Here is a 14,355-nt window from a genome sequence, read left to right on the forward strand (position 1 = left end):
CCTGTGCACAGGGGCGTATACATTTGTTTAAACTCATCAAACTATACTCTTAAAAACGTGTGCATTTTATTGTATGTAAAGTACATCTCAATGAAGTTCGTTTTCTCAAAGGCGCAAAATAAAATTCTTCACTGTATACCCAACAATGGGCATTAACCCATCCTACAGAGACTTCTCTAAAAAGCCAAGGTTTAATACATCTCTTCCCTCCTGAGAAATCTTCAACTCACATACAACAAAAACCCGCAAATTATCAGCCATTGAAGGCATTCCAAGATCTGGCCCTAGGCGTTCTGTCCAATCTACATTCATCTCACATTCATCTCAACTCTGCAGCAGCTAAATTCACATTCCATCCCAACTAGAGCGCTAAGCTTTCCCTTAGCCTGGAGGATGCAGCACTCTCCCTGCCTTCCTTGTCCTGGTTCTCTGTTGCCTTACCTCCACTTGGTTCTTACCCACCTGAGCCACACACTCAGCTTTACTTTCTTGAATGGAACATTCCAGATTCCCTCAGGGGAGTTTCTCACCCTCCCTTACCTGTTCTGCCAGAGCACTTGCTCCTCTCTCAGGCACTAGTCTCCTTGGCCTTGCATCACAGGTCTATGTTTGCAAGGCCACGGCCAGCACTCCGTGAGCCCTGAGAAGCACGTTGAGGACCCCACAGGTCACAACATACTGTTCAGCTGAACTGATTCAAGTTTACTTTTGCCTGAGTTTGAAATAACTGGAGGACAGTGACTGAGGGATATTTAAGTGAACTAGTTAGCATGAACAATAAGAAAGAGAGGGCTAGGCGAGGGAACACGAAAGAAATCAGAAATAGAAATAAAACTCAAAGATCACCTCTCTCTATGTGACAACAAAGCCATGAAAAGTAGGAAAGCTCCAGGGAATAAAGACTATAAATATTCCCACCAAGGGCACCACAGGTTCCAGGTGGCCTCCCAGCTGACCCTCCCCCGTGCTTGCCCACTTGCCACCCCACCTCATCATCAGCCCAGTCTCGAGGACTCTGCTTTCCTAATATGTGTTGGCTCAACCTACCTTTCTAATTCCCACTGCCGACAAACTGGCCAAGACCTTGGTTCTTCAAGCCAAAGCGACATCAGCTCTCCAATGGACTTAATGTGTGTGTCCCCCAAAATTCATGTAATGAAACCTAACCCCCAAGGTGAAGAAGGTATTAGGAGATGGGGCTTTGGGAAGGCGATTAGGTCATGAGGGTGGAGCCCTCATGAATGGGATCTGAGCCCATATAATGAAGCTCCCTCACGCCTTCTGCCATGAGGGCACAGCGAGAAGACGGCCGTCTACAAATCAGGAAGCAGGCTCTCACCAGACACCGAATCTACCGGCACCTTGATCTTGAACTTCCACTCTCCAAAATCATGAGAAATAAATGTCTGTTGTTCTTAAGGCACCCAGTCTATGATCTCTTGTTACAGCGGCCTGAACGGACTAAGACGAGCTCCTGGATACTCTACTGACTACAGCCTCTTCCCACTCTAACCTGCTAGAAGAATCTTGCCAGGCTGTCTCTCATCCCATCACCCCCCTACGCAAAAACCTTCCGAGGCACACATCGTGAAAGAAATCCCTAACCAGCCTGGAACACGGTGAACAATCGGGCCCACACTCTTTTCCAAACCAATCACCTACTGTTTCGGTCCACAAATCCTCTGTCACAACAAGGTTAATCGACTCAGGGCCCAAGAACTCTTCTTCCTCTGCACGGAACCTGCCGGATGCACTCTGCTCTACTCTTGGGGGTGGGGTTCCAAATATCAGCCACCCTTCAAAGCCCGTCTCCCCACGGAGCCTCCCCAGGCAGCCCTCCCACAGCGACCACTGCCCCCTGCAGCCCTGGTCCCTGTGTGCCCACCTGACAGTTCCATATTCTACCTCAAGACAGCTCGTAGACTAATGCCATGCTGCCATTTTTCAGTCCTTGCATTATTTCATTTTCCTCTGTATATGTCAATAATTCATGTGACTTTTAAGCAACTAAGGAGATAACATCATATAACTTCCCCCCTTGTACTTCCTGTAGTGCAAAACACAATTATGCACAGGACAGCTATTACTGGCTGAATGAATGTAATATTGGCTCCATCCTGGTCACCTTGTGATTAGACGAAAAATGATGGCAACCTGAGTTTTCCAACAGTTGAAGTAGGAAGTAAAAAAGGAGACTGGTACATATAATGGTGATATAGCCACCAAAAAATCAATAGCAGGAGAAGCCTATAAGCTATTAGGAGGATAAATGTAATACAAAAAAAAACTAAGGGCTTTTTGTAAGAATACTTACACAAATTTAACATCCTAAAGCACAACAGTGGCCGACCCTTTTGAGGGTCGCTCAGATTCAAAGGATTAGGACAGTCTGAACTTAAAGATAGATTTACATTCCTTGGCTAATATTTAATTTGTGGCATCAGGACATGAAAGGGAACTTGTACAAACTGTTATAGCTCTAGAAATGAAAATTCATCCACGTACGGCCACCAGGACAGAAATCTTTCTATTCCACCTGTTTCAAAGGCGTTTCCAACTCTATCACCAATCTGACAAGTATGTGAGCACTGACTCTGCCCTGCAGACATGGCATTAAATGGGATAACCATAACCCCTGACCTCACAGACACCAGGCGGTTCTCAGCACACCCAGGCAGAGGGGAAGGTCAGGCTACAATGTCAGCCAGCGACCTGACCCCCCACAGTACCTAGTACCACTGAGCAGAGGCACCCAGGCTGCTCTGTAAGCTCCCAGCTCAGCAGCACTCAAATCCCGTGCTGAAAACAAAAGACTGTTAAAATATAAAATCTAACTCAATAACCAATAATCTGAGCAAATCATCACATCAAAAAAACTTGCCAACATGCTTACGAATGAGGGCCTCCCCGCCAAGGCTCGAGCGGCCACTGTTCCCTTGCTAGTCCAGGGGCAAGAGCAGCGGCCGATTTCCTTTCCAGTTCTGGGCCAGGAGAGGAGTGCTGAGCACGTGCTCCCTTTTAGCCAAACATCAGACAACAAACGAAGGTGGTGACCCGCTGGAGTTGGCAACGAAGGGGTTTTGCTCCTAATATCAATTAAGCAAACAGAGAGCCCGAGCTATCCTTGTGGTCTAAGTAATGAGACAGCCGGCAGTGGCTTGGTTACAAATACCCCGCCAATGGCCGCACAGATTTCCCATCCCACAACGTGGTTTCCGAATCAGTGGTTTAATTAACAAGACTGTGGAAGGACAAGAGTGTCAACCCCTCACTAGCAGTGGGCTCTGGACAGCCCTGTGGCCCCTCTCAATCCCAGCTGACTGCTGGTAAAAAGGGAAGGGTGACCCTGGTGGCCCCTACGGTCCAGTCTGGCGCGGTTTGGGGCAGCTCAGCTCGTGGTGAGTTGCAACTTGGTTTCCAGGGCTCCTCAGAAGGCGGAATGACCACCACTGAGCTACACAGCAACACACTTGCAAGTAGCCGAGTGCCTTCTAGTACTTTCCCTGGGTCACTTTTTCAACATTGTCCTTGGGAGATAACAAAAGCTATTACTCCCCCACTGTCCCTGAAACCAAGGCCCAAATACCTTTAGGTTTCCTAAGGTCATGGACTAAAATCAAAAGCCAGGAATGCAGTGGCTCCAGTCCAGCACTCTATTCTGTAAAATAAACTTCCAAGTCACCCCTTTAAACTCTACCAATTAACTACAACTTTCACCCAAAAGGACATCACAAAGATATTCCAGCTAAGCAGGTTCTACTACTTCTTACAGACACTTTTAGGTGAATAACTTTCCACATATCCAATATATTATTTCTGAAGAAATAATTAAAACACTGTCCATGAAACAAGAGTTAACCCAAAAAGGGAGGAGAAGAATCTAAAAATAAAAGCACAAGCCGGCCCACAGTTCTTGGCTGTGGCACCAGATGCAGAAAACCGGAGGAAACGTTTCTGCATAACCATATGCCACCTCCAGGCCTGGCCGAGGGTGAGCTCTCCTGAGCCTCCCCACTTACTCCAAATGGCAGACGGTGGCCCTGGGGACACAGAGAGAGCCCCGAAAGGCAAACGCAGAACAAGGCAGCCTCAGAGCACCTCGCCCCGGAGTGTACGCATGCTTTCAGCTCCTATACAAACAGTGCTGGGTTTCGTTTAGCTACTTGATGAACAACTGTATAACAAGTAAAGATTTAAGCCACTTCCACCATCATCCCCACCAAAAGCTGATTTACAACTAAAGCATGTAGACTGAAACTGCCACGTCTAATTAACTGAAAACTAAGCTGGAGACGCACATGGAGACGTCCAAAAGACGAAACAAAGAATAGGCCCCTGGATTAGGAAGAGTTCTGGGGGGAAAGACCCACACTATCCTAACAAAACCCCCTCCCCACCCTGTCTCCTGAAAGACAGCACCCCACGCTGGGTAGCAGGGAACCTCCCACCCAGGCTGTGACCCCCACGCCAACTAAGTAGAAGAAATCACTTCAGCTGAGCCCAGGCGAGTCTTCTCGGTCATCTGAACTGGGATCACCCTAATTTGTAAATTTAAAGAGCAGTTCTCAGTCAGAAAAAAAAAAAACACACCTGCTCCCCTTCCTGAAGCAAGGTACAGAATAGATAAGCATTCGCATTTTGCAAAAATGAATGGAGGGCTTCCCTGGTGGCGCAGTGGTTAAGAATCCGCCCGCCAATGCAGGGGACATGGGTTTGAGCCCTGGTCCGGGAAGATCCCACATGCCACGGAGCAACTAAGCCCGTGCACCACAACTACTGAGCCTGTGCTCTAGAGCCCGCGAGCCACAGCTACTAAGCCCGCATGTCACAACTACTGAAGCCCGCACGCCTAGAGCCCGTGCTCCGCAACAAGAGAAGCCTGCACACCGCAATGAAGAGTAGCCCCTGCTCGCCACAACTAGAGAAATGCCACGCGCAGCAACGAGGACACAACGCAGCCAAAAATAAATAAATAAAATAAATAAAAATTAAAAAAAAAAAGAATGGAAAGCAGACCTCCTGAAATCAGTTGGATGAGCACACGCCAGCCAAGGGATGGGCAACATGCAGCCGAGTCTTAGAGCCTCAGACAGGCTCTAGTCTCCCGCAGCTCCTGCTCACCTTCTGTTCTGTAAATACACACCTTCAGTCATTTCAAAACTCTAAAGCCAATTTTAATATCAGCTTTTGAATTAATTATATGAAGAGTCAACAAGTATTGAAGAGTGACTTGGTACTGGAAATAAAACCCGACTAATCCAACAGTGACACTGAAAGAGATGCATATTTATTGCCAGAGAGCTGACAAATCCCATGCTGAATGCCAAAGCTAAATGCAACAAGATAAAAATGCATTCACTAAGCTTAAGAAATTGGAAAGCAAACAACGGGAGGGCTTTCTAAAAGCATCTGTGTCTACATAGCATTCAGTACCAGAACCTTAGCCACCTCCATATGCAAAAATCTTATAAATACACACAGGAGTGAAACTTTGCACATGTGCCCCAAGAGCCATGCCCAAGAACGCACTGTGCTTAAGAGCAGAGAACTGGAACCCAGCCAGCGCCCAGGAACGGTGAACAGGCTTCCTGTGAAATACTACACAGCAGTGGAAAAGCAAGGCGGGAAAGATGAGAGGAAGCTAGGAAGAATCCAAGAACCTGATGAGAATAAAGCGGTCACTATGACAGGTGCAAAAACACGTAAAACTAAACCGTAAGAGTTTTGCGACATACACACGTGTTAAAATATAAAGGAAAGCAAACCAACTGCCAACACGAGACATGAGGTGGGTGTAAGAGGAGGCCACGGAGTTGGGACAGCCGCACACTGCCCTGCGAAGCTCAACCGTCACGGCCTTTTCCTTAAACTGGCCGCTCCATACTTGAGCGGCCGCTCTGGGATGACTCGTTCACTGTCCCTTACTCTAAAACTTCATACGTGCTTTTCATCAATTCTGTATTTTCCCAGAATCACTGTTTCCCCATCACACTACGCGAACTGGATAAAGCTTGGTGGTAGTATAAAAAAGAACTGTAACACTGAAAACTACAAAATAAAGGAGGAAACTCTCCTTGCACGCTATAAAACCAACTTAAAATGAGGCGCTGCATTTAATCCCTGGGACTTGCAGGGCGTGTTTATCCTCATGAGGAGTCCATCCATAGCACAGGCCACTCCAACCGGTGAGATCCTGTCACCGGGAAACGCCCGCTCAGCAAGTTTTCAAAACCAGTCAACCAGACTCTCTTCTGAAACGGTTCTCTCTCCACTTCGGTCTCACTCTACAAACAGGAACGTTTTCACCAGAATAGAGGCAATTTTTAAACAAATGCTTCAAATTTAAAGAAAGATTACATGGCACTCTTAATTTTGTACCTGAAACGAGGCACCTGAAATTAATCAAAGACAGCCTTCTGAGCCAAGCAATCAGGAGAATCACTTGGTCTGTAAGATTCCAAGAGCTGGAAATCGGAGCGTCTTAATCCACTAAGCATATTAGGGCCTGACCAATAACAAGGTTATCTAGTTCTTCGAAACAGGAATTAACCGAAGGTAATGATTCGGATGAAGCCCTACCCATTTAAAAGGAATGCTCGTTAGGGAATTCCACACCTGACATTTGGTAAGAATCGAGAAAGGCCGGGGTCGAGGGTTTCTGCCCTGGACTCCCGCCCGACCCGCCCGAACAGGAGAGGTTCCGCCCGCGAGCGCAGGAGAGCGCCGATCCCTGGCCGCACCTGCAGGACCCGCGCGCCCCCCGACGCGAGCGCAGAGCGCACCGGGCCAACCCGCGCCTCCGCGCCCCGCACGCGGGGGACACTGCACAAAGGCCCGGCCCGGCCCCTCCCCCGCGCCCCCGGCCCACCTCGGCCATAGGCCTTGGCGCAGATCCACTGCAGGTTGGCGGCGATCTTGGCCCGCGCCGGGTCGTAGCGGTCCAGCGGCACGATGTCCACGGCGCCGTCGGGCGCGGCCTCCATCCTCCTCCAGCCCTCCCCGGCCGGGCAGCCGCCCGCGTCCACCATCTGCACACAAAAGGGCCGCTGCAGCGCCGGCCGCGCCGGACCGGGCGGGACAAAGGCGCCGCGCCCCTCGCCGCGCCCGGGACCCGCGTGGGGCCGCGGGGCACCGACCGCCCGCGCCCCCCGCCCCCCGCCGCCGCCCGGCCCGCGCCCCCGCCGCCTCACCTCAGAGCCGCCGCCGTCGCCGCCGCCGCGGGTGTTGCTGCTGCATGCTGCGCGGCCGAGCCGGGGCCCGCGGGGCCGGGGAGCGGCGAGCCAGGGGGCGCGGGCCGAGGCCTCGGGCCGGGGCTGGGGGCGCGTGCGCGGAACCGGAGGCGGCGGCGGCGGCGGCGGCTAAGGAGGCGGCCAACCGGCGGGAGCGCGCGCACCGCCGAGGCCGGCGCAGGCGCAGTGGGCGCGGCCGCTGGCCCGCGCACGCCCCGCCCCCTTCCGCAGGCGCAGTGGGCGCCGGCCCGCGCTCGCCCCGCCCCCTTCCGCAGGCGCAGTGGGTGCTGCCCGAGGCCCGTCCCGTTTCCGCGGGCGCGGGCGCGGGTGCGGGGCCGCGCGGCGCGGGCGGCGCGGGCGGCGCGGGCGGACAGGCCCCGGCGGGTCCCGTAGCATTTCTTTGTCTGGGCCGCGCCTCCCCCTCCCCGGCATTGGGTCGTCCGGACCACGGGACCCCAGCCGCCGCCCGACGGGCTGAGCTCCTGTGCAGGCCGACCGCGACCCTGCACCCCACAACAGCCCCGGGAGTTCCCCCTCCCGGAGCGCAGCGCGGGGAAGCCCGGGGCGCCTCCCCGCATAGCGGCCCTCGTTGCCTAGAGACACCCCCCCCAACAAGTAACCCAAAGAGCCTGGGGTGCCTCCTACCATAGGGGGTGGGAGCCCGGGGACCCCACCCGGAGAGCCGCCTCCGGAATACCCCTCCCCCCGCAGCACTGGAGGCCAAGGAAACCCCCTCCTCCTGCAGCGCGTGGAGCCTGCCAGGATCACCTGTGCCCGGGAGCGCCCCGAGTGGGCACTAGCCATGGTCTCCAGGGCCTGGTCCAGGGAAGGTGGGCGTCTGGACACCTGAGACAAACTGCAGCGTCCTCACCCCTGAGTGTAGCCATGGGGACGGGCCTCAGGCACATCCTCCAAAAGGGGCTGGCTTCGTCCTGACAAAGTCACCACCACAGGGCCTGTATCGGGCTAATAATTATAATAACACCGTGAAACCTCCCGTGTAAGTGATGCTTCTGAAGACCTCACAGCCAAACTAAGACAGGGCGACTCACTCCTGTGCCAAACGCCAGGGTCCAGGGACCCAAGGCCTGGAGGACAGCAGGAAGAAATGGTTTCCCATGAGTAAGGGGCCCTGGGAGTGAAGGTCACAACTGCTCCCAGCCTCCAGCGGTTTTTAAGGTGCTACCAACCTCCACTTCACCCAGCATCCTAAGCCAGGTTATCAAGCGACGTAAGCTCAGAGGACTCAGCCTGTCATCCACAAACACTTACTCCTGTGCAGGCATGAGCCTCACTCTGGCTCACAGCAGAGAACAAAACACAAATCCCGGCCGGCCCCATCGCCCCCCCAGGGAGCTGAGGTCTAGCGGAGAATGTGACTGCGTGTGTAGGACATGAGGTGGTGAAAGGGTAACGGGTCTGGGGGCAGGCAGGCAAGGAAAACCGTAAGGGGGCATTTGAGCAGACCTGCAGGAAGTGAGGGGCAAGCAGGAGCGTACCCGGGGCAGCTGCGGTCTGGGCAGGGGGTACAGCAGGCACAGGGACTCTTGAGACAGGAGTGCAGGGAGGCACCGAATCCGGAACCCAGGATCCAGAGACACTGGTAGGAAAGGGGCGCGGGGGCCGAGAGGCAGTGGCAGATCCTGCACAGTAAGAACCTTGACCTGTTCTCTGAGTGAGATGGGAAGCCATGGAGGAACTTTGAACACAGGGAGGAAGGATGTGACTGACCCTTTAGAGGGGTCATTCTGTTTCCTGGGTGAAGACTAGGCGGTAGGAAGGACGAGGAAGGAAGACCATCCCCTGACAGGTGGAGTACAGAGTCCATAGAAAGAGAAGGGGTGGAGGGCAACTCCAGGGGTTTTTATTGATCTTGACTTTGTTTCCTGCAACCTTATTAGTTGTAACAATTTTCTGGAGGATCAATTAGGATTATCTATATATGAGATCGTGACATCTGTGAATATAGTTGTACCTCTTCCTTTTCAGCTGAATGTCTTTTATTCTTCTCATCTAATTCCCTGGCCAGAACCTCCAGCACAACGTTAAATAGAAGTAGCAGAGTAGATATCTTTGTCTTGTTTCTGCTCTTAGAAAAGCATCCAGTCTTTCACCACAGAGTATGTATGATGTTAACTCTGGGGGGTTTGTATTTATCAGGTTGACGGAGTTCCCATCTATTCCTATTTTGTTGAGTGTTTTTATCATGGATTTCAGCAAATGCTTCTCGTGTGTGTGACAACTGAGATGATCATGTGTGGTATTTTTACTCATTCTATTAATGTAGTATATTACATTAATGATTTTCAGATATTGAACCAGCCTTGAATTCATGGGATAAATCCTCTTGGTCATAGCGTATAATTTTGTTTTCAAGTTTGGCAAATCATTTTTTGGAGCTTTACTGAGATAAAATAAATGACATATAATATTGTGTAAGTTTAAGGTGTGCAATGTGATAATTTGCTCTACGTATAGGTGTATACTGTGAAATGATTACCACAATAAGTTTAGTTAACACATCCATCACCTCACCTAGTTACCTTTGTGTATGGGAATTTTTTATGGTTCCATATGAATTTTAGGATTGTTTTTTTTCTCCTTCTGAGAAAAATGTCATTGGAATTTTGATAGGGATCACATTGAATCTATAGATGGCTTTGAGTTGGATGGACATTTTAACAGTATGAATTCTTCTGATCCATGAACACAAGATACCTTTACATTTATTTGTGTCTTCAGTTTCTGTCATCAGTGTCTTATAGTTTTCAGTGTACAGATTTTTAACTGCCTTAAATTTATTCCTAAGTATTTTATTGTTTTTGATGCTATTGTAAACGGGATCGATTTCCTCATTTCTTTTTCGGGTAGTTTGTTGTTAGTGTACAGAACTGCAACTGCTTTTTGAATGTTAATTTTGTATCCTGCAACTTTACCGAATTTGTTTATTAGTTCCAACAGTTTTTTGGTGGAATCGTTGGGGTTTTCTATATATATAAGATCATGTCATCTGGAAACAGACAATTTTACTTCTTCCTTTCCAATTTGTATGTCTTTTATTTCTATTTCTTGCCAAATGGTTCTGGCTAGGACTTCCAGTACTAGGCTGAATAGGACTGGTGAGAGTGGGTAACTTTGTCTTGTTTCTGGTCTTAAAAGGAAAACTTTCAACCTTTCACCACTGAGTATGATGTTAGCTGTGATTGTCATATGTGCCGTTTATTATGTTGACTTAAATTCCTTCTATACCTAATTTGTGGAGATTTTAACATGGAAGTCTGTTGAATTTTGTCAAATGCTTTTTTTTTGCATCTATTGAGATACTCATATAAGTTTTATCTTTTATTCTATTAATGTGTTTTATCACATTTATTGATTTACATATATTGAACCATCCTTGTATCCCAGGGATGAATCCCACTTGATTATGGTGTATCATGATCCTTTAATGTGCTATTGTTAGTCTTTTGTTGAGATTTTTTACATCTATATTCTTCAAGGATATTGGCCTGTAGTTTTCTTTTCTTGTAGTGTCCTTATTTGGCTTTGTTATCAAGGTAATGCTGGCCTTGTAAAATGAGTTTGGGAGTATTCACCCCTCTAAAAATTTTTTGGAGGAATTTGAAAAGGATTGGCATTGATTCTTCTTTAAATGTTTGGTAGCATTCACCAATGAAACCATCTGGTCCTGGGCTTTTCTCTGTTGGGAGATTTTTGATGACTCATTCAATCTCTTTAGTCATTATTGGTTTATTTCGATTTTCTATTTCTTCATGATTCAGTCTTGGTATGCTGTATGTTTCTAGGAATTTATTCCTTTTCTTCTAGGCTATCCAGTTTGTTGGAGCATAATTGTGGTGTATTTCTCAGGTATCTGTTGTAATGTCTCTTCTTTCACTTATGCTTTTGTTGATTTGAGTCCTCTTTTTTTCTTGGTTAGTCTAGCAAAAGTCTTGTCAATTTTGTTTATTTTCAAAAAACCAACTCCTAGCTTTGTTGATTTTTTCCTATTGTTTTCTAGTCTCTATTTCACTTATTTCTGCTCTAATCATTGACCCACCAGCTCAGAGCGTGAGGGCATGGGGCCACCCCTGGGTCCCTGAGAGTGCACCCCAGAGAGAAAGATGGAAACTCCCTCCAGCACCGGGGCCCTCGGGCTGGCTGCCCTGACCCACCTTCTCCCAAACTCTGCTTCTGTGGCTCCTCCCTCCTCCGCTCCAGCTGACCCAAAGGCCCTTCCACCCCCTCAGAAACAAAAATGACCATCCTTGGGGGTTACACCTTCCGGTTTCTGTTTTTTTGCCTACTTTTCCCCCAAGGCTCTCGCAAGCCCCAAGCTCCCCTCACTTTATTTACACTGATTCCCCAGGTGCCCTCCAAGTTGCCCCCATGCACACACTTAGTGAAATGTCAGCTATATTCAGGGAATATGGAGTGCGGGGTAGGAAACGAAACAGCAGCCTGATTCTAGAGCTAGGGCCTAAGACGCGATGACCAGGTGAAGGTGGTGACCACGTTATGCTGAGTCCCTGGAAACTCAGTTTGAAGAAAAGGCAGATTTAACCTTTTCATTGACTCGGCAGCTGCCTCTTCTTTACAGAAATAAAATAATGACACCTTTCTGTTTTTAGTTTCGATTCCATAAAATCTAACGGATTTCGGTTTTCCCACAATGTAAACAGACAAGAAGTCTCATTGAAATCAAGCAATGTGTGGAGTGTGTAGGATCCTGACAGCCATCTACTGACTTCACACTCATTACAGGGCAGACAGTGCCTCCGTGGCCAGGCAGTGCGGTCCCCAAAGGATGGGCAGGTCAGCCCTGCCCAAATAAGGCCAGACATTAGTGCCAACGCATGGAGAAGAAGGCCATGGATGTCACCAGCTAACATCCTGCTCGTCGCTAATCCAGTGACAACGGCTTTCAGACCACGGCTAGAGCTGCTTACTTAAGGCGTCAATAAAGAAGCACGTGTATGACTCTACCACAATTTTTTAAATATTTTAATAGTAATGTTGCAAGACAGTTGATTTCCATTTTCATCTCATGGTATGTGCTAGAAGGGGTTAGCTGAGAAGGGGTCCGTGGGCTTCACCAGATTACCCACCGGGTGCCTGGTACAGAAGAGCTTAGTGGTGGGTCACCTGCAGCCGGAGGGGGACAGGGGTCCTGGAGAGGCGTCCCAGCCTCAGAGCCCCAGGGTGTCACACGCCGTGCACACACCTTCTCAGAGTAGCTGTGGTCACAGTAGCCGACGGGCAGAAGTGGCTTAGATGCCCCTCAACAGGTGGGTGGATTAAAAAAATGCGGTGCATCTGCACAATGGAATATTATTCAGCCATAAAAGGAAGCCCTGACAGAGGCTACAACATGGATGAACCTTAAAAACATGATGCTGAGTGAGAGAAGCCAGACAAAAGAGGCCACAGAGTGTGTGATTCTGAAACCGAGCAGGACCCTGTGGGGCTCCTGGGCACGGAAGCTTTTCTATGTCCCCTGTTTCTTGTTTGTAGGGAATAGGCTTCATTCATCCTCCATGACCTTCCCTGAGTTCCAAAGGGCAGATTCAAACAGCTGCTATTCAGGGAAGGGAGGGGATGCAGAGACAAGGGAGGAACAGTCAAGAAAAAATAGTGCAGCCTTGGGGCAGGGTCCTGGTTCCGCCTCAAGGGATACACATAACAGTATCTTTGAGCTCTTCTGCAGAACCAGAACCCCCAACAAATGGAAGAGGTTAACTACTTGATGAAGCATTCTTCATTCCAGAGAGAAGGTCACAGTTTGATAACCTCGAGAACCACAGAAGCTCATCAGGAGACCACCTGAAGCCAGATTAAAGGAATGCAGGCCCTGCACGTACCCGATCCTTATCAGCTACCCCGCCCTTGAACCACTGCCATCAAACTCCTCACCAAATCCCCCCCGGGTTGGGACACACAGTTTTGAGAGGCATGAGCCCGCTGTGTCCCCCTTTGCCTGGCAAAGCAATAAAGCTATTCTTTTCTACTTCACCCAAAACTCTGTCTCTGAGATTCAAATCAGCACCCGTGCACAGAAGGCTGAGTTTTCAGCATCAATTCCATTGATGTGAAATGTCTGGATCAGGCAAACCCGGAGACAGAATGCAGACTGTAGGGGCTGGTGGGGAGGGGAGTGGCTGTGAATGAGTGTGGTGGTTGTTTTGAGGCTGATGAGAATGTTCTGGAAACAGGTGATGGTGATGGTCACACAGCTCTGTGATGAGCTAAAAACCACTGAACTGTACACTTTGAAAGAGTGACTTGTATGAAGTGGGAATTAGATCTTAGGAGAAAAATTGTTTGAAAACAGGCAAAACTGACCCCGGTGTCAGTCGGGGACGGGAGGTGGCTGGGGGCCATAGAGGGCCTTCCAGGGACCACTGTGTCCCGTGTCTTGGCCTGGATGGCGGGCGCCCAGCTGCGTTCACTCTGGGATAACCACCAAGCTGCAGATGCATGGTTAGAAGCTTGTCTGCATGTAGGTTAGTATTTCAGTTAAAAAATTAAAAAGCAAAAATGCCATCACAGAACTGAGTTCTCACTGTCTTCATTTTAACATACTTGAGGTCAAGGGTGCAGTTTTGTTGGGACTTCCCTGGCGGTCCAGTGGTTAAGACTCAGTGCTTCCATTGCAAGGTCATGGGTTCGATCCCTAGTCGGGGAACTAAGGTCCCACAAGCCGTGCAGTGCAGCCAAAAAAAAAAAAAAAAAGGTGCAGTTTTGCTTGTTTCCTGACCCCCAAAACCAGGGTGGACCCCCAAGTTCATTCCCGAGCACTTGGACTTTCTTCGTGGTGACACAAACTTCTCTTACTGTTGCTGCTTCGCTGTCTTTTTCTTGGTGGGGGGGGGCATGCTCACAGTTGGGGGCAAGTCTGACCCACTTGGCCCCGCTGCCTGCCCAGCCCTTGAACGATCTGGGTAAAAGCAGCGTGCCATCCGTCAGCATGGTGCACGTGCCACTTCTGAGTGTAAGTTTTACTTCACTAAAAAGGAAAAAAAGGAACAGAATTTTAAATATCCTTCATTGTTAAAGAAATGATATTCTCGGCACAAACCTGAAACGTGAAACAAAAATGAGAAAATTAACGACGCCTAGAGCCCAG

The 14,355-nt window shown here is 49.4% G+C and overlaps 1 protein-coding gene across 5 annotated transcripts in view; it reads right to left on the minus strand.

Annotated features, from left to right (window-relative positions):
• Positions 1 to 7,317, minus strand: part of CAMSAP1 (calmodulin regulated spectrin associated protein 1) — a 54,707-nt gene extending 47,390 nt beyond the window's left edge. For all 5 annotated transcript variants that reach the window (XM_036855122.1, XM_036855121.1, XM_036855120.1 and 2 more), the window contains exons 1-2: positions 7,191 to 7,317; positions 6,869 to 7,028 (exon numbers count right to left, since the gene is read on the minus strand). In XM_036855122.1, the coding sequence (XP_036711017.1) occupies positions 6,869 to 7,028 (160 nt within the window). In that variant the 5' untranslated portion in view covers positions 7,191 to 7,317. The remainder of the gene's footprint in view (positions 1 to 6,868; positions 7,029 to 7,190) is intronic.
• Between the last annotated feature and the right edge of the window lie 7,038 nt (positions 7,318 to 14,355).

This window comes from Balaenoptera musculus, chromosome 6 (genome assembly GCF_009873245.2).
Source record: "Balaenoptera musculus isolate JJ_BM4_2016_0621 chromosome 6, mBalMus1.pri.v3, whole genome shotgun sequence".
Taxonomy (NCBI): domain Eukaryota; kingdom Metazoa; phylum Chordata; class Mammalia; order Artiodactyla; family Balaenopteridae; genus Balaenoptera; species Balaenoptera musculus.